The 20,518-nt window shown below is 39.1% G+C and overlaps 1 protein-coding gene across 1 annotated transcript in view; it reads right to left on the reverse strand.

Moving 5' to 3' along the window:
- Positions 1-11,565: 11,565 nt before the first annotated feature.
- The window catches only part of KIAA1919 (KIAA1919 ortholog), a 19,522-nt gene continuing 10,569 nt past the window's right edge, over positions 11,566-20,518 (reverse strand). Inside the window, exons 2-3 of the mRNA XM_006879156.1 lie at positions 15,854-15,970; positions 11,566-12,764 (exon numbers count right to left, since the gene is read on the reverse strand). Of these exons, the coding sequence (XP_006879218.1) occupies positions 11,566-12,764; positions 15,854-15,970 (1,316 nt within the window). The remainder of the gene's footprint in view (positions 12,765-15,853; positions 15,971-20,518) is intronic.

The following is a 20,518-nucleotide window of genomic DNA, read 5'->3' on the forward strand; positions in this document are numbered from 1 at the left end:
TCTGTTCACAGATGTAGTCAATCTGATTCCTGTGTAGTCCATCAGGTGAGGTCTATATGGATAGTCCCTGTGTTTCTTTAAACATGTTGTTGTTGTGTACCATAGAGTTAGAACCAACCGACCTATAGCTGACCTTCCAGCGGGTTTTCAGAGGTAGTTAATTGCACGTGAGGAGATTGCCCATCCTTCTCCCACAGAACAGGTGGTGGATTTGAACCATGTGCCTTCGGATTGCAGTGCAGCTTCTTGCCACTAGGGCTAATTAATCATTGAACATACAAAATTCAGTCATTTGTTATCCAGACTCATTTCTGTCATGAAGTCCATAATTTCAAAATACCATTCTTTCTTCTTTGTTTCCAACTTTTGCATTTTGACTGCATATTTGGTCAATTTCAGACTGGAAAAGTCAGTAGAAATCCTCAATTTCCTCCTCTTTGCCTTTAGCTGTTGGTGCATCTATTTGAATAACAGTTGTAGTAACAAGTCTTCCTTGTATATGTATGGACAGTGTCCTATTGCTCACAGTATTATACTTCAGGACTGTTGTTGTTGTGCACTGTAGAGTTGGAAGTGACCCACAGCTGACCCTCCAGCCCGTTAATAACACGGGAGGAAACTGCCCATCCTTCCCTCGCAGAGCAGCTGGTGGCCTGCAGGACTGCAGCACAGCGTCCTGCCACTAGGCCACCAGGTCTTAACTATGAATGCAAAAACATTCTTCCTCAATTTTTCATTCCTGGAAAAGTAAATAATAAGATTATCTGATTCACAATAGTCAATTCCAGTCCATCTCAGTTTGTTAATGCCTACAAGATCAACATTTATGCATTCAGGTCATTTTTTACTATGTTCCCCATTCCAATTATTAATAATGGATGTTTTCAGGTTTTCCCCCTCATTTTGAGTGTCTTCCATTCTGACAGCTTCTACTTCTATATCTGTCTAACTCTCCTCTATTATTCGTTAAGACCTATTGTTTCAGAGGTAGATTGCCAATTCTTCTTCCTAGTCTTTCTTAATCTAGGAACTCTGCTTCAATACAACATCTGAAAGACAAGGGCTGTACCTATGAGAATAGACACTAATCAAGCATGTGGCTGGCAGGGGTTCCTCAGTGAGATGGCAGAACAAGGTCCAGAAGAGGGTGAGGCTGGAAGCTGTTGGTCTCGGTCTCTCCGTGTGAGGTAGTGGTATGACTGATGCTAAGAAAAGGGGATTCCAGAACACTCAATTGTGCCACTATGAAACCTATACTAAGACCAAAAAGCTGTTATTTGAACAGTACAAGATAACATTATGTGGTTTAAAATCAAGGAAGGAGTGTGTTAGTGATGTACCTTTCTCCATACCTATTCAATCTGAATGCTGAGCAAATAATTTGAGAAGCTGGACTCTATGAAGAAGAATGTGGCATCAGGCTCAGACTCATCAACAACCTGGGTTATGCAGACTACACAACTTTGCTTGCTTAAAGTGAAGACTTGAAACATTGGCTGCAGAAAAGATTACATCTTGACATAAAAAAAGATGAGCTAATCTCACTGTCACTGATAGACCTGCCCCGATTACCCCAGTCACTGTGTCAATCCATCTCATCTGGTGTCTTCCTATCATGCATTGTTCCTTCCACCTTCCCAATCATGATGTCCTTCTCCAAGGACTGGTCCCTCCTGGCAAGATGCCCAAAGTATGTGAGATGGAGCTTCAAAATCTTGCCGCCAGAGAGCAACTTGGTTTCACTATCGGTTAATCGCTATTCCAACTTTTATTGTTAGGTGAAGTTGAGTCAAATGACCTGGAACAACACTGGAACCTTGCTCTATCTTATGCCATCATCATGATCCCTGCCTAGGTCAAGCTAATTGTTGCAGTCACTATTTCAATGCATCTCATTGAGGGTCTTACTCCTTCTCACTAACCTTCTACCTTGCGAAGCATGTCTTTTTGGTCTGCCGGCTCTAAAAGGACAAACTTAGTGTGTTCTGATTACCAACAGGTATTGTTCATAGGGTCACTAAGAGTCTCAACTTGACAACACCTAAGATTGGATCATACCATCTGGAGAAGGATGCCATGCATAGAGAGATGGAGAGTCAGTGAAAAAAAGAGGAAGACCCTCAGGCAGAGAGACTGACACAGTGACTGCTGCAATGGATTGAAGTATGTTAGAAATGATGATGATGGCTCCGGATAGGAAAAGGTTCAGATCTGTTGTTCAGAGTATCTTCATGAGCTGTACTCAACTCAATGACACCTAACAACAAACAACAGTATCTATTAAAGAATCAAAGTTATGTATGATGCTTGGAAATAATATCATAGATCTGATTTCCAAATTATATTTTACACTGATAGTTCCTATGCCCAGAAGTAGGGAAGACCAAATAAGAATCAATACCCTTGAATTGCAGTGTTTTCAGAGTACTGAATATCCCACGAACTGCCAAAAGAACAAATATGCCTTTGAGGGAAATGCAAATAGGGTGCTCCTTAGAGGCAAGGCTGGTGAAATTTATCTCTCATACTTTGGGCATGTTTTCAGGAGGGGCCAGCTATGGGGGGGGGGAAGCATTATGATGGGAAAGATAAGAGGTTCAGCAAAAGAGAGGAAGATCCTCCAGGGTATAGACTGATAAGAGTAGTTACAACAATAGGCTTGAGTATGGTAGAAATGAGAAGGTGGCTCAGGACAGGGTGGCTATGAGTTAAAATGAATTTGACAGCATTTCACAACCACATCACATACACACTTAATGACATGCAGCTCTAAAATACTCTCCAGAGGTACCTAACGCTACAAATGTAATCATCTTAGCCGTACATTCTACATCCTTAGTTTCAAAAATTCCATGCTTCCAAGAGTCTGGAGCCATTGCAAAGGACCTGATCCTGATACAACTGTAAAAAACAATGGGGAAGAATTCACAGTATCAACAAGCACAAAATTAATTCCCATGAGGTCAGAAATGTCACCATGCTTCTGTCAATACTTCTATTGTTTTTAATTCTTCCTCCCATTCCCAACCTTGGGCTCTCACTTGCTGTCTGATGCTTGGTCTACTGAACAGTTGCAATGGCCACACAGAACTCACAAATAAAATAATTATGGGGTTTATTAAGCAAGTTAACAGGTTACAATTGTGGTAGAAACAGTATATAATTCTTCAGTTGGAAGACCTTCTCTGGTGTCCTTGCAGGCCCTTTGACATTCAGCCTCAGGTCTTCAGGTCATTGTTACAAAGCCCTCTTAATCCTGCCTATTATGGTGTCTCCTCTCTAGCCTTCCAGCATCCCTAGATAAAAGCCTTTGGCAGGAACTCTGGCTCGGGGGTGGGGGGGGTGGGGGGGGTGGCAGTCCCATTTCAGTTGTCTCATATTGCTCTCTCGTTCTCAGGTCTTCAGGTCATTGTTACAAAGCCCTCTTAATCCTGCCTATTATGGTGTCTCCTCTCTAGCCTTCCAGCATCCCTAGATAAAAGCCTTTGGCAGGAACTCTGGCTCGGGGGGGGGGGGGGTGGCAGTCCCATTTCAGTTGTCTCATATTGCTCTCTCGTTCTCTGCTGTAGTTGCTGCTGCTCTCATCTAGGTCTAAGTCTTGCTCTGACTTGTGCTGGAATCTTGAGTCATATGTATAAGTGCAGTAGCAACAATCCCATCTCCTGCCTCTAAACCTGTCCTATTGAAGCCTCACAGGATGGCAAAACTGACCAATTTCTCATTAGTACTCTACAGACCTTGTTTGCATTTTCCCACCCAAATGGTGCTATTCACCATACTAGCATCATTAGTATAGTCCCATCCAACCATGAGGTAATATCCAAAGCCAGTGGCTAGGAAAGCCATTTTTAATAATCAACCTAACTTTTAAAAACCTTCACTGCTATTAACTCAATTTCACCTTACAGGGAACCTCTATTTTCTAAGATTGTAAATTGTAGAAAGGAGATTTCCCACCTTTCTCTCAAGGAGTGGCTGGTGGATTTGAACTGCCAGAGATGTATAACCTTAGAATTTGCAGCACAACTCACTATAGACTATGCCACCAAGGCTCCTAATCAACTTACTGCACCACACTAACAAAGAGGCCCAAGACACAAACTAAAGAATACTTGTTGTTAGGTGCCATCGAGTTGAGTGTGAATCATAGCGGCCCTATAAACAAAAGATCTGAACCTTGTTCTATCCTGTGTCATCCTCACACTTCCTGGCACACAAGAGCCAATTTTTGCAGTCACTATGTCAGTCCACCTGGTTGAGGGTCTTTCCTTTCCTGGCCCTCCACCCTTCCCAGCATCATGTCTTTTTCCAAGGAATAGCCCCTCTTCACAACATGACCAAAGTACGAAAGGTGAAGCCTCATCAGTCTTCTTTCTAAAGAGCACTCCGGCTGCACCCTGTTCAGTATCTGTTTGTTCTTTTGGCTGTCCATAGGATGTTCAATGCTCTTCTCCAACACCACAGTTCAAAAGTGTCAATTCTTTTCGGTCATTCTTAGTCACTGTCCAGGACTCAGATGGACAGCAAGTGATTGGAAAGACTATGGCTTGAATCAGATACACCTTAGTCTTCAAACTGACACAGTAATTATGCCACAATAATTTGGAGAGGTCTCTAACCACAGATTTTCTGAGTGTGATGTATCTCCTTATTTCCTAACTGCTGGTACCAAGGGTGGTAACTGTGGATTCAAACAAGATGAAGTTGTTGACAGTTTCAGTCTCCTCTGCATCTATCATGATGTTGTCTATTGGTCCAGTGGTAAGAATCACTGTTTTCTTGTAATTGAGATGCAATCCACACCAAAGGTTGCATTGCTTGATCTGCAACAAGTGCTTCAAGTGAAAGTTGCTCCTCACTTTCAGCAAGCAAGGTGTGTCATCTACATAATACAAGTTATTGATGATTCTCCCTCCAATTCTGATGCCACACTCCTCTCCATAGAGTCCAGCTTCTTGGATATGAATGGTGTTTCGTTCATAGTAAAAAAGTCAATTTAAGTTCCATCCTAAAGAACAATGTTGTGAGTGATGGGATATATCCATACATATACAGGAAGACCAATTAACATGACTATTATTTAAATATATGCTCCTACATCTGGAGCCAAAGAGGAAGAAATTGAAAATTTTTACCAAATCCTGCAGTCTTAAATTGACCAAAAATTGCAATCAAGATGAATTAATGATAATTGGTGACTTGAATGCAAAGTGGAAACAGCAGGAGAAGGAATAGTAGTTGGAAAATATGGGCTTAGTGAAAGAAATAAGGCTGAAAATAGAATGATTAAATTTATCTTTATAATGATTTATTTATTGTAAACACTTTTTTTAAAAAGACACAAATGACAACTTTACACATGGATCTCTCCTGATGGGCTGAATAGGAATAGGTTGACTACATTTGCGGAAGAAATTGCTGGAGAAGCTTAGTACAGGTAGTCAAAATTAGACCAGGGGTGAACTGTGAGTCAGACCCTCAATTACTCATTTTTAAGTTCAAACTGAGACAGACCAAAAAAAAGAAAAAAGAAACTAAGTCCACAGGAACCATGATATGGTCTTGAATCAATTCCATCTGAATTTCAAGATCATCTTAGGTAAAGAATACATAGGAAAAAAACACATGATAAAAAAAATACTTCTACAACAGGAGAGTATGCTCATTAACACAGTCCACAGCACTAAGCACACAGTAAACTCTAAGACAATGGCTAAAGGACAGAACAAGAAATGGAAGCATACATAACTCTCGGGTAGATGGCCTGACTTTTAACATTCAAGTTCTCAAGTTCACTTGTTTAGCCCTTGAGTGATTAGGACTTACTTTTAATGGGTCAAAACGTGCACGGAGAATTGGAAGCAACACTAAGAAAGTGTTTCTTCAGCCTCATCCTAGAGTCCTTCTGAAAAAACCAGATCCAGACAAAATCTAAGCCACATAATTCAAAGAATGAATTTTGTAATTTCTACAAGTTGATTAGAAGCTGAAAAGCACACTGTCTAAAAATGCTTAACATTCTCCATGTCACTCATTGACCTGATAGGCAAACTGCATCAAAGATAAGCTGCAATCAATTTAGACATGACACTAAATGCAGCCTGACATAAAGCACACAAAAAAAAAAAAAAAACAATATAAAGGAATTAATAATCATTGTACAAGAAACTAAAGAATCATCTCTGAAGAATTGAAAGAAATAACTAGGACAAAAATAGAGGACAATTAAAGTATCCATAATAAAAATGCTGAAAAACAAAAATTCTACTTGACTATGAAATTCAGTGTTATAAAAATCCTAGTTATTTAATATGAAACTATTTACACCTAAATAAAAATCCAATTCAAAAGTCAACCTATCTCAAATGCCAACTGGTTAAAGTATGTTAAAGAAAGCAGTTTAAATTGAATCCTCCTGACAACCAAGGTCACCAGTCCAGTTTTCTTTTTACGTAAGAGAGGACAAAATCTTTCAGATTATTAAGCACCAGTGTCTACGATCATGACCCATTAAAACCAGAGCCATGATGATTTAAATTTTACTATTTGACTAAGTATTTAGTACAAACTACACAGCTCTAGTTCATGGTGCATTATATGTTGGACTGCTAACCCAAAGGCTGGTAGATTGGAACCAGTAGAGAGGTGTCACCTTTGGTGAGCAGTGTAACTTCCTACAGACATCAGCATCAGAACTTAAGTATGAGAAACACCAATCTAAATTTCCCTCCCACCAAGTCATTCAAGCTCAGCACCACAAATTTATTAATAATGCTATAAATAACTACACTCAACTCTACAATAATCTCAAATATTTGTTTAAAATAATAATTTTTAAACAGATGTATCTACATCTTTCCTGTGTCCTTGCCCTATAACATCCACCTTCACAAGTGTAGAAAAATTTCAAACACATGTAAGTGCTAAATTAAAATTTGTGGGTTCACATACACAAATCTACACACAAGTACACATTGAATTTAGCAGCCTTAACAAATAGATAGGGCAACCCAGAATAATAATCTATTCCTATTACTAATGGTAAGCATTACTTTAGTAAAAAGATTTTATATGGAGGACTGAGAAACTATCAATGGTAACTCAATGAGATCACCTAAATTAAAAGTAATCTACATGTGGTCTTTGTCGCACACAAACACCCACACTTTCCAGAGTTTTTCTTTCCACTCATCATTGATCTGTATGTTTTGAATTTTTTAAAAAGTTGTAATTCTTCAAAGTAATAACCAGTCCACCAAGGGTGGTATCAATATATTCTGGACACAAAACTCAAGTTGTTCTTGATAATGTACCTGGAAGGGAGAATTTTTTCCCTTTTCCAGATTTTGAGATTATACATTTATATGGGAATGTACAGCAGTCTCAAGGATATTTTACATTTTTATGATTTTTCCTAATATTGTCATGACTCTTATCCTTTCATTACTTTTACAATAAAAGATTGACTTTTAAAAATATTTTCAAGAAGCTAAAGATACATCTTCAAAATACAAAATCCTCATACTAAGCTACATTTGAAGAGATTACAAGTGGAGGAGAAAAGGATATAAATTGCCACATAAAAGGCAGAGCCCTTGAGTAAATCCTCCTCCCTAGGTTCCCCTAGGTTGACTTTGATTGGTTTGGTTAGGAGCACCTTCCATCCATACCCTAGTACACTCATTGGGCTGTCCCTATAATCACTCCAGGTAATCTGCTAAAACTTTTCTGATTGAAGTCTTTTCCTCTTAAAAGAATCCCAACTTTCAGGTATCTGTGATTGGCAGACACACCTGAGGGTGACCCGCAATGAGTCATGTCCCTATTATATCCTCTATCCATTTGTTAAGGGGGTCCTGGGAGTTGCTTTAGTCAGTTCAGTAAAATATGGCAAAAGTGGTAAAATGTCACTCCATTTTATATTATTTAAGACACCAGATTAACAGACTAGAGCAAGGCATTCTTACTGGCTCTAAAGTAAGCTGCCATGCTATGAGAGGCTCCACGAGAGGACCACCTAGGAGGAACTGTGGGGACCACTAGGAACCATGAGGGCTTCCTGCTGACAGCCAGCAAAGACAAGGGCTTCAACCTACAGTCACAGGAAACTGGATAATGCAGCAACCACATGAGCTTGGAGGAGGATCCTGAGCTCAAGGAAGGAATAAAGCCCATCTGGCACCCTGACTGCTTCCTGTGACACCCAGAGCAGAGAACCCATAAAGAATCCTCTCCCAAGGAAGCAGAAATAACAAATATGTGTGGTTTTAAGTCACAAAGTTCATGGAAATTTGTTACGCAGCAAAACAAAATTTGGGGGGGGTAGTTACTTGAATATCAGCAGATATTTACTTAAAACCTGACCAACAGGATGAATAGTCAACTAATTCTGATTATTCTAATGGTCAGCTAATTCTTAGAATTAGTACTTTGTCTTTTCCTTCCAATATGGAAATACACTCTCAAACGTTAACAAAGCTTTCGTCTCATACAGCCATTCACACTTTGATTTATGGAACCTTAGGGAGCTCTGGTGGTGGCTTAGTGGTAAGAAGCTGTGCTGAAATCCCAAAGGCACAGGTTCAAATCCACCAGCTGCTCTGTGGTAGAAGGATGAGCAGTCTGGTCCCGTGCAGTTTACTGCCTCTGAAAACCCACTGAAGAGCCAGCTACTGGTTGGTTCAGATTTGATGCAATGTGACTAAGGTGCACCTGACTCAGGCCATGGTCTTTTCAATTACTTGCTATGCATCTGAAAGTTGGACAACGAATAAGTTTGACACGATGCCTTTGAGTTGTAGTTTGGAGTACTGAATATCTATAGACTGTCAAAGAACAAAAAAAATATGTCTTGGAGAAAGTGCAACCAGGATGCTCCTTGGAAATTAGGATGGTAAAACTTTTCCCATTTTCTAGGCCAGTTGTTAGAGGAGCCAGTCCTTGGAAAAAGACATCATGTTTGGAAAGGTGGAGGGTCCACATAAGAGAGGAGGATCTCCAACAAAACGGATTGACACAGTGACTGTAAAAACGAGCCCCAAAATAGCAAAGATATGAGGATGGCATAAGAAAGTACATTAGATCCACTGTTCACAGGATCATAAGGTTATGAGTTGGGAACAGAGAACACTGGTGGTCTCATAGGCAGAGTTGTACTACTGCTAACTCCAAGTCAGTCTGAATCTACCAGTGGCTCCAAGGGAGAAAGATAGGCAATCTTCTCCCATTCCACTGATAACCTCTGAATACCTGCTGGGTCAGCAATGAACACACACTGTGGGATGGCACGGGACCAGGCAGGGTTTCAGGCTTGTGTACACAGAGATTCAACAGTACCAGGCAAGAAGTTGAGATTTTCTGGTGTGGTTTCTCAGTCTTCTCCCATGTTCTTATTTCTATTCCTATCTCCCTGGGCTGAATGCTCCACCCTCTAAAAGGAGGTACTGAGGGAAGAACACTAATGCCAGGAAACCTCTCACTTAAAAATAGCTACTAGGGCCTAAATAGCGAGCAACTTTGAAAATATAGTAAAGGAGGAGAAATCAGCTCTTGAGTTTCACCTGAGGTAGAATCATTAACCAAAAAAGATAAAAAGAGGAATAGTTTTTTATTATTAATTTTTTCACCATCCAGCTCCAAATTTAAATTATTATGAATCAATATTGTGGCAGATACATAAGGTGAATAGGCAGTGTTCAAGAAAGGTGTTACTTTTTCACTTACCCCCAAAACAGAAGAAATACCAAATGCACTGTGGTGGAGAAGATCCCACACTGTAAAAGAACTGCCCTGTAGGAATTCCAAGGCTGTAAATCTTTACAGAGTAGACTGCCATATTTTTCTCTCTATAAGTGGATAGGGGTTTCAAACCTCTGATGTTTTGGTTAGTAGCTAAGCACGTCAACCACTGCTCTTTACTTTCACTTTCAAGACAAAACAAATGCAAATTTACAGAAATTGAATGTTACTAAGCAAAGGAGAAAAAAAGACAGGCATACTGCTACCAGGTAAGAACTGGATATTAGCCAGCATAAAACTTGCGAAAGAAAGGTGAACAGCATGCGTCATCAATTCCAGTTATGTATCAAAGGATAATTCATGCCAGTTTGCCATCCTTCACATGAAATACCTTGTCTGAGCCCTGATTCCTTGCCTAACAAGCCACCTTATAATCTTCACATAGGTTTCCCAGGTATTTCATAGTTGGGAAGTAGGAGACCAAGGTGAGTGACACTGGAAGAGACAGGGATTCACTGAATTAAACCAACAAGTCTCATCTACAGTGCAGATGAGAACTGAGTCCAGAAATAGCAATGCCATTTCAGATTCTGATTCCAAGGTGGACAATGGATGTTGATGGACTTCCATATAGCCCTATTAATTTAGTAACTCTGAAACAAGTTCGTAAAAATCACAACACAGGCATGTCCAAGATCTATTTGAACATAATTAGAGAAAGCTGCATATAAAAATAACTTTTCTTTTAAATAAAAATGTTTGTAAAAATATTGTAATCTTTGTATTTAAACAAATTGCTGTATTTCACTGACTCTAAAACAGATTATAAAACATACCATTATTTTATATATTTCTATGAGGGAAAAACCCCTACACCACCAGTCAGTTAAACTCTTGTTACAATGTTGCATGACCTTTGATTGTTAAGATCTTCAGTTTAGAAATACTAAAAAAATGTGAAAAAGGTATGTCTTGGAATCGGTGAAATACTAAACATGTATTCCTTACATAACTATTCAAAGAAGCATTAAAGCTAGTAAACCCACATGTATTTATTTTAAAAATTACTCTGAAAGCTGTTTAATTTTTGCTTTCTCAGCTGAAATGAAGAACAGGATAGCACTTAAGTTGATTTCTAGCCGCCAACTTGGACAAAATGCAAAAATTTTGGATTCTTACTTGAAAAATTATACCATTTTCTTTTTCCAGGATTACAGAGTTTTGGATGAAATAAAAAGTGAACAACTATATGTAGTGTGAAGGCTTGAAGCCATGCCTTCTGGCACTCTTGTGGGTTTTCCACGTCTTAGGAAATCAGAAGCAAATGAGTGATTAACCTTAAGTGGTAAGACTCTGTATAAATTAGGTAAAACAATTACAAAAATCTCTTCCCAATTCCAAAGATGCTTTCTTAAGGACACTACTGTCCTCAAAATCCATGGAGGAATTTGGATGCCTGATAATGTGGTTAATCAATTCAGCTCCTAAATTATTCCAGTCTAGCAAATGCCTTCTTTGCATGCTCCGAAGGATGAAGCACATAAAGTGTTACCCGATTAGCCATACACCAAACACTAGCCTCATAATAATATCCTACTGTGCAAGACCACATACGTCTCTATGGAAGACCAAAACTCATAGAACAGTTAAAAACTTTTTAGCATCTGCTATAATCTGACCAGAAATTTTGATCCCCAAGGCCATGGAGACACTCTGCTATGCTCCCCTCTGACTGGCCCCCTCAGAACAGGTGAGGACCAAGTAAGTCCATAAGGAATCCATCCTCTATATGTTAGGGTTTCCCCCCCTCGTTTCTGGCGAGATGCTTCACAGTTGGTTGCCACTAATTGGAGAGGACTCAACCAGTAGAGCATTTGAGAGTGACCAGTTGGAATCATCAGATGTAGACTCCACCAAAACGTTTCTGGAGGTATCTATTACAGAATTTGTCTTCGTATCATCCATTTCTATAACCTCAAAGTCCATTTCATTCCATTTGTCTGCATCCTCCTCATCATTCTCTTCCTCGTTCAGTCCAGAGCTAGACAGTAAAGCTTTCTGGTCCTCACTCTTTCTGATTTCTTTTCGCTGATGATCACGAGATAGGTTAGCTACTTTATACAGCATAGGAAATAAAACAGCAGTGGCTATCGCTGACCCTAAACAAGTATACAGAACAACAGGTAAATCAGGGTATTTTTCTTGAAGAATTCCAATTACTGCAGGAATAGCCATTTCTCCCAAGGAAGCACCAACTACAAAAAATGCTGCTGATTTCCCATCGATGGTTGTGTACTGTTCAATCCAAGAAATGCCACTGGGAAACGTTGTGGCCATGGAGGCTCCATACACCGCTGTGGCTATCCAGAGACAAACAGGGTTCCTGTCAAAAAGCACCAGCACCAAGGATGAAGCCAGGCTGCCAATGTTGCTCAACACAATCATGGTTCCAGGTCGTAAACACGTCGCAAAAAAGATTGCGAGTCCCCTGCAGGCTGCAAAAGTCCCCCAGAAGACAGAGTTCAACACAGCTGCTTTACTTTCTTTCATCCCAACATGGTTGGTTGCAAATGTGAAAACGTAAGAGCCGTATGTCACTTCAGCTCCAACATAAAAGAAGAAGAATAAAAAGAGGAGACAAAGAAGGGCTTTGTGATATTTTGCTCTCCGAGATCTCTGAGCAAATTCTTTTGCATTCTCACGCTTCGAACTTTTCTTGACAAACAGAACACAAAAAAATAAAGAAACAACAAAAATGTAAGTGCCTATAAGAGCATAAGCCCACAGTAAATCAATATTTTCAGGTATTCCAAATACAGATTCTGAGTCAGCTTGAGAAGACTGGTTGAGGGCTGAGTAGTTATGAAAGTCAATCTCTGTGTGGTTTTCGGCAGACACGCTGGTACCCAGTGCCAATTTGGCCAAGAGTGGAGCCACAAACGCACCCAAAGCAAAACTGAAGTGTAAGGCCTGCAAATGTGGGGCTCCTTTGTCTCCCCAAACAGCCAAGATAAGGACGTTGCCACCTATCAATAAAAGACAGAAAAAGTGACTTAAGTTAGGTATCCTAAAATAAGCATAGCTAATTAATATCAAAAAGAATGTAAGTCTATTTTACATGCCACAAGGATGATAATATTCTTAGTAATCAAACATTACCACTAAGCCAGTTCCATGATTAAAGATGCCAATATACCATCAATCACAAGAGTTGTATCAGCATCATACCATCACACACTCACAAGTGGAATTTGCTTAATCCCATAGGGCATTTCACTGCTAACCTAAAGGCTGTACCCGCTGGTGATTGAAATTCACCAGGAGCTCTTCTCAAGAAAGACAGGCAATTTCTTCTCAGTCGATTTACAGCCTCAGACCTGCTGGAGGTTCAGCTACGAGTCAGTTCTGACTCAACAGCAGTGAGTGGCGTAAATCACTATCACCCAGGACCAGGCATTTTAGCGAAATACCAGACTTCAAGGGAAAAATACTTACGCACATATGTGATTTGTAAGAAATTGTTTTGTTTTTAAACAAAGTTTATATTTAAGTAAGTTATATTTAGATAGTATTGCCTTTAAACAGGTTTATATTTAAGTTATATTTAGATAAAGGCAAAATTTTATCATCAGTGGCAAAACCATCAGAGCTTTTTTGTACTTGCAATTGGTATCCATTTGAAATATTATTTATGACTATTTACAGATGGAAACCAGAGTTAAGGAACCTGAACATGACAGGATTCTGGTGCACCCATTATAGGACACCCGGAGATCTCCTAGTTCCTGGACTTGTGTTGTGGATATTACACAGGGAAAGCCAAGAAGCATGAAGTCTTGAGCTGCCTTTTTGTTGAACAGATCTTAAGAAAAACAAGTCAACTCTGTAATGCCACTACCAAAGTCTGAAGTATAAATATTTTCCTAAACTATCAAATAAAAGTACAGCAGCAATCTGAAGTGGGTCTCCTATATGTTAAAATCCTATATGAAATCCCTATATGTTGAAATTCTAACTCCTGTGCCTGTAAATATGCTCTTGTTTGGAGAAAAGGGGTTCTTTCATTACGTTAATAATACCATACCAGTATAGACTCCAAATTCATTGCTGCTGATTTAGAATCAACTCACAGATGGCCCTCCAATAGGTTTCTAGAGGCTGTAAACCACAAGAGTGGAAATTGCTCATCTTTCTCCTGAGGAACAGCTGATGGATTTGAACTGGTCAAGTGAGCGTCATTTCTGGGTTATCAGTGCAAATCCCTACAGACTATGCACCAGAGCCCTTAACCAGTAGAGAGTAAGGCCTAACCCTAAGGACTTTAGACAGGGAGAGGAGAAGACAGCAGACGCATTGTTGTTCTGAACCTGCTCTATCATGTGCCAACCTTATTGTCTCTGACACTCCTACCCTCATTACCCCAGTCACTGAATCAATCCATCTCATCAAGGATCTTCCTCTCTTGTATGTCCCACCACCCTCCCAAATATGATGTCCCTCTCCAAGGATTGGTCCCTCCTTGAAACATGCTCAAAGTATGTCAGACAAAGCTTCAGAATCCTTGCTTCCAAGGAGCAGCCTGGTTTCACCCTCTCTACGATGAACCTGTTTGTTCTATTAGCAATCCATGGTATATTCAATACTGTTCTCCAGCACCACAGCTCAAAGGCATCAATTTTCCTTCTATCATCTCTAGTAATTGTCCAGATTTCTGATGCATAGCAAGTAATTGCGAAGAATATGGCCTGTATCAGGCACACCTTAGTCTCCAGACTGACATCATTTCTCTTCAGTACTCTCGAGAGGTCTCTGACAGCAAACTTTCACAATGCAATTCCTCTGGTTTCCTGGCTGCTGGTACCAAGAGTGGTGATACCAGACATATTAGGATCATCTGAAAGCCAAGGAGCACCAAAGACCACTAGATGATGCCAGAAACTAGAACAGAGTCCCACATACATAATCAGCAAGGCCAAAAATCTGACTTAGACTTTTGGCCTCCAGAGTCACGGGGAAAAGAAATTTCTGTTCTTTAAGACCAGCCTTTGTATTTCTGTTATAGCAGCACTAGGTAGCTGAAGACATATCAGTTCAATTCTGATTCTCCTCAAACTTCATAGTAGAACCACAGTATTCCAAGAGATGATTTTTTTTTTAAGTTGATTGCTATGTCTTTCTTGTAACACACTGCTGGGTGTACTCAAACTGCCGACCTTTTGGTTAGCTGACTAGAATGCTAATTGTTTCTTCCTCCCATGGACTTTGATAACCAAGACCAGGTAAACATGTCACATAAATTATTTAGTAGACTTTAAAAGAGATCAAGATGAAAGGGAAGATCTTGTGTAGGAGATTAGGAAATTTTGCAAGCAAGAGAAAAGAACAGAAAAGAGAAAGAAAAATAGTACAGCATGGGTTTTTCTTAGCTTGAAAGTCAAAGTGCATCTGAAATTAGATGACTACTTCTATATTTCCTGAGCCAAACTTGGTTCATAAACTTGGTTTAACATATTAAATCATTAATTCTCCCCATACTGTAATGATAATGTTCTATTATGAAAGAAAATCTCTCTCATATGCACTGTAACCTCCCACATGCTGCTACCATCGAGGTGACTATTAATAGCTATCCTATGAACACGAGAACCGAGTCTTGCCTTACTCTGCACCATCCTCATCATCTCTACTTAAATATGATAAATCAGCAAAGTCTCATGGAACAAGATTGTTTATGTTCACTGCATGGTTGGCCATTGAAGAACATGCCCCCTGTTCCTACAGAGGAATCTATGATACAAATGCCTAAAATTCTCAGCTGCTAACTGAAAGGCTGAAGATTCAAGTCCACCCACAGGTGCCTCAGAAGTAAGGTGTGGGGATCTACTTCTGAAAAATCAGCCACTGAGAATCCTATGGAGCCCCATTCTACTCTGACATGCCAGGAGTTTGAGTAAACTCTATGGCAGCTGCTTTGTTACCGAGGGGGAAGAATGGTTCTGGTTTGGTAAGGAAGACAATATTATAGTTCCAGACAATAGTTTAAATCATCTGCTATATTTCTACTTCATGACAGGAAGTTCTTCCTACCAGAGATGACACTGAAGGGCTCACCAACCTGTATCCAGAATGCCCATTGCAGCACCAAAGATGTACATCATGGCAATCAGTAGAATTACTCTCTTGCAAAAAGGAACCAGATAAAGACCAACTGTGGTAGCCAACATTGAAAACCCTGGGAGAATGATAAAAGAAAGACAAGAAATCCAATATTCATGAAAAGAGTCATGGGTGAATTCAACATTATGAAAGCGTTCACAAATTTCCAAATAAGCTCACAAAATAATTGGGTAGATAAGGAGATAAGAAGTTTGGTTGTTAAAGTGGTTATTTCATGTAAACACATCAATATTTATAAATTATAACATATTATTCTAATATGAATTAATTTTTTTAAAATTGTGACTTGGGCAAAAAGTTTTAGAGCAAATGGGTTTTCCATTTACACATTTATATACATTGTATGATGTTAATTACAATACTCACAATTTAGCTGTACTCTTCCTGCTTCTTTCCTGTGATTTTAATTTCCATGAATCTTCCTGTTGTTCTTAGATGCCATGGAGTTGTCTAAGACTCATAGCAAACCTATGAATGACATATCCAAGCCTTGCCCTATCCTGCAGCACCCTACGACCTGTCTGTCATGCTCAAGCCCTTTGTGGCAGGCATTGAGTTGGTCCACTTATTTGAGGTCTTTCTCTCTTTCCCTGGTGATCTACTTTTCCTACCTTGATGTCTCTCTCCAAAGACTAGTTCCTCTTGAAAACATACCCAGAGGAAAAAAAAATTTAAAAAAAAGAAAATATACCCAGAGAAAGTAAGACGAAATTTTGCCATCTTTGCCTGTTAGAAGCTGCACTTCCTTCAAGACAGATTTGTTCTTTTGGCAATCCATCAGATATTCAATATTCTTCACCAACACCACAAATCAAAGGAATCAATTCTTCTGTTAGGCATTTTCATTGTACCACTTATCTGCATAGGAAGCAACTGAAGATAGCATTAGTTGGAAATCATACCTCAGTATTTAAACCAATATCTTTACTTGTTAGAACTTTAGAGAAGTTCTTGACAGCACATTTCCCCAATGCAACATATCTTTTCATTTCTTGACTCCTGCTACCATGGGTGTTGACTGTGGATCCAACTAAGATGAAGTTGTTGACATCTTCAATCTCTTCTTCATCTAACCTGATGTTTTTTTGATGTTGAGATGTGGTCCGTATTGAAGGTCTTTGATCTTCTGCAGCCAGAAATTCAAGTCTTCCTCACTCTCAGTGAGCAAGGATATATCATCTGCATAAAGCAGGTTGTTCCTGTGTCTCTCTCCAATCTAAATACATTCTTCTTCATAAAGTTCAGCCTCTTAAGTGATTTCCCCCCTTTTTTTAGAAATTGTGATTGTAGACAGAAAGTGACCACAGAAAGCAGGCAGGACAGTAGGAATTTGAGTGAGAACTACTATTAAAATAATTAGTTGAACAAGGAACCACAGGAGCAGCAAGCCACAGGCCTCTGTGGGAGCTGCCAGCTCAGCCACTGTGGGACACGTCCTCAAGGAGGAAGCAGGACAATGGGAATATGATGGAGTTTTCTTATGCTCTGCTGGATCCAGAGCCCCTGGGCAAAAGATGGATAGCTGGAATTTGAGTGAGGACCCCATGTGAGCCCACCCAGACAGCTGGAATCTGGGTGAGATCCTTTCTGTGCCCGCCCCGCCCTCATGTATGCCCTATGCCTGTTCTGCCCTGTACCCATACCTCCATGTCCAGTCAGCTAACTTGCCTTGAATCCAGAGCACCTTGATCTGACTTAGCTGCAACAAAAAGCTGTTCTCACTGACCCTGAACTGAACCTTCCCTTGGATCAGAAGTTCAGAGAGAAACACAGGCAGTGTAGCTGCCCCACCCTATTCTAGAGCAGTGACTTCAGATCAAGAACCTATCATCACCTCAGACATAAAAAAAAAACTCTACCATAGCAATGTCACATAAGAAGTAGGCTACCTCATATCCTACACAAGCACAAACAAAATGTCACCCCCAAAAGTTAAAGAGTATCAATGGAACTTTCTGACACAGCATTTAAAAGAACAATGATTGAATATTTTCAATTGATGAAAAAAACCTTGAATAATTACAGGACACTGCAAGCAAAAACCAGGAGAACCTAAAAAAAAAAAAATTCAAAACAATGAAGATAAAACAAATGAGGCATTAGAGGCTTTGGAAAAACAATAAACCATAATCCAGAATATGAGGTCCCATGTTTCAGATGCTGTCAACATGATGGAGGGACACATGAACACAGTGGAAGAGACAGAACACAGAAACAGTGAAATAGAAGACAGAATTGTCACCACTGGTCTGCTAGAGCAAAAAGCAGAAGGAAAAAGAAGAAAACCTAAGAATAATGTGGGACACCATCAAGAGAAACAACATGAGCATCATTGGAATCCCAGAACAGGAAGAAACAAGTAAAGGCATCAAAAAAGTTGTGGAATAATTACTAGAGGAAAAATTCCCATAAATACTGAAGAATAAGAGACTATATAATCAAGAAGCTGGGTGAACACCTTATAGAATAGACCCCCGCCCCCCAAAAAAAAACACACCAAGGCATATCATAGTGAAATTTGCCAGAACCAAAACAGGAGGGAATTCTGAAAGCAGTGACGGAGAAACAAAGAGTAAACTATAAGGGAGAGCAGATAAGAAACCATGCAAGCAAGAAGAGAGTGGAATGCCATATATCAAATACTCAAAGAACACAAATGTCAACAAAGAATACTATACTTAGCAAAACTGTCCTTCAAATATGAAGAAGTGATCAAGATATTCCCAGAAAAACGGAGAACCTAAGGGAGTTTATAAAAACAAGACCAGCATTGCCTGAGACGTCCTTCTTATAGAGGTGCCAAAGAAAGCAGAATGGACCAAAGTAACTAGCAACAACATCAAAAAGAACTCAACAAAATGATAACAATAAAAACTTGCCTCTCAATCACACTGAATGTGAATGGTTTAAATGCACCACCGAAAAGAAAAAGAGTAGCAGATTGGATAAAACCCCAAAATCCATCAATATGCTGTCTACAAGAGACACACTTGAAAAACGAAGATAAAGAAAGACTAAAAATAAAAGGATGGGGAAAAAAATATACCAAGAAAATGGCAACCAGAAAAAAGCAGGAGTAGTGATATTAATCACTGAAAAATTTCAATGTAAAAACCATCACAAAGGACAAAGAAGGTCACTAAATAATGCTTTAAGGGTCAACAGAACAAGAGGACATAACAATAATAAATATCTATGCACCAAATGAAAGACCTGCAAAATATATAAAACAAACATTAACAAAACTGAAAAAGGAAAAGTACTTGGAGACTTCAAAACACTACTCTCAAGAAATGGTAGAACTACCAGAAAGAAACTCAACAAAGATGCTGAATAATTAAACCACAAAATAAACCAAAACAATCTCATAGATATTTATAGGCTAATGCACCCCAAAAAAAGCACAGTACACCTTCTTCTCCAAAGGGCATGGAACCCTCTCCAGAATAGATCACATCTTAGGCCACAAGGCAAGCATCAATAAATTAAAAAACAAAGAAATAATACAAAGCATCTTCTCACACCAAAATGCTACAAAATTAGAAATTAGTAACAAGAGGACAAAGGAGGAAAAAAACCCATACATTTGGAAGCTGAACAACACCTTGCTTGAACATGAGTGGGTACTGGAAGAAATAACAAATCAAATTAAAAAGTTTCTTGAGATAATGACAATGAAAATATCACTTACCAAAACCTCTTGGAAATAGCGAAAGCAGTAATCAGGGGACAATTTATAACAATAAGCAAACACATCAAAAGGCAGGAAAAAATGAGCACTGATTCTCTAACCAAACATCTCCAACAAATGGAAAAAGAACAGCAATAAAACCCAACACCCTCTAAAAAACTCAAATTATAAAAATTAGAGTAGATCTAAATGAAACAGAAAACAGAAAAACAACTGAAAGCATCAAGAAAATTAGTAGTTGGTTCTTTGAAAAGGGCAATAAAATCAACAAACCTTTTTTAGCAAGACTAAAAAAGGAAAAGACACAAATAATCCGAATAAAAGATCAAACACGCAACATCACAACATAACCAACTAAAATAAAAAGGCTATCACTGGAATATTATGAAAAACTATACTAAAACAAATATGAAAACCTAGAGGAAATGGACAAATACTTAGAAATTCACTACCTACATAAACTGACACAAACTGAAATTGAACACCTGAACAGACCCTTTACAAAAGAAGAAATTGAAAAGGTAATAAAACAACTTCCAGCCAAAAAAAACCCTGCACCAGATGGTTTAACAAGTGAATTTTATCAAACATTCACAGAACTGCCACTAATTCTACATAAACTATTTGAGAAAATAGAAAAAGATTAAATTTTCCCAGACTCATTCTATGAAACAAACATATCCTTGATGTCAAAGCCTGGTAAAGACACCACCAAAATAGAAAACTATAGGCCAATGTCTCTCATGATCATTGTTTGTTGTTGTTGTTGTTATGTGCCGTCGAGTTGCTTGCTACTCATAGCAACCCTATGTACAACAGCCCTAAACTCCGCTCTGTCCTGTGCCAATCACACTGTCTCTGACACTCCCATCCCAATTATCCCAGTCACTGAATCAATCCACTTCATAGAGG

This window comes from Elephantulus edwardii, unplaced genomic scaffold (assembly GCF_000299155.1).
Source record: "Elephantulus edwardii isolate Elephantulus edwardi_28Jun2011 unplaced genomic scaffold, EleEdw1.0 scaffold00002, whole genome shotgun sequence".
Taxonomy (NCBI): Eukaryota; Metazoa; Chordata; class Mammalia; order Macroscelidea; family Macroscelididae; genus Elephantulus; species Elephantulus edwardii.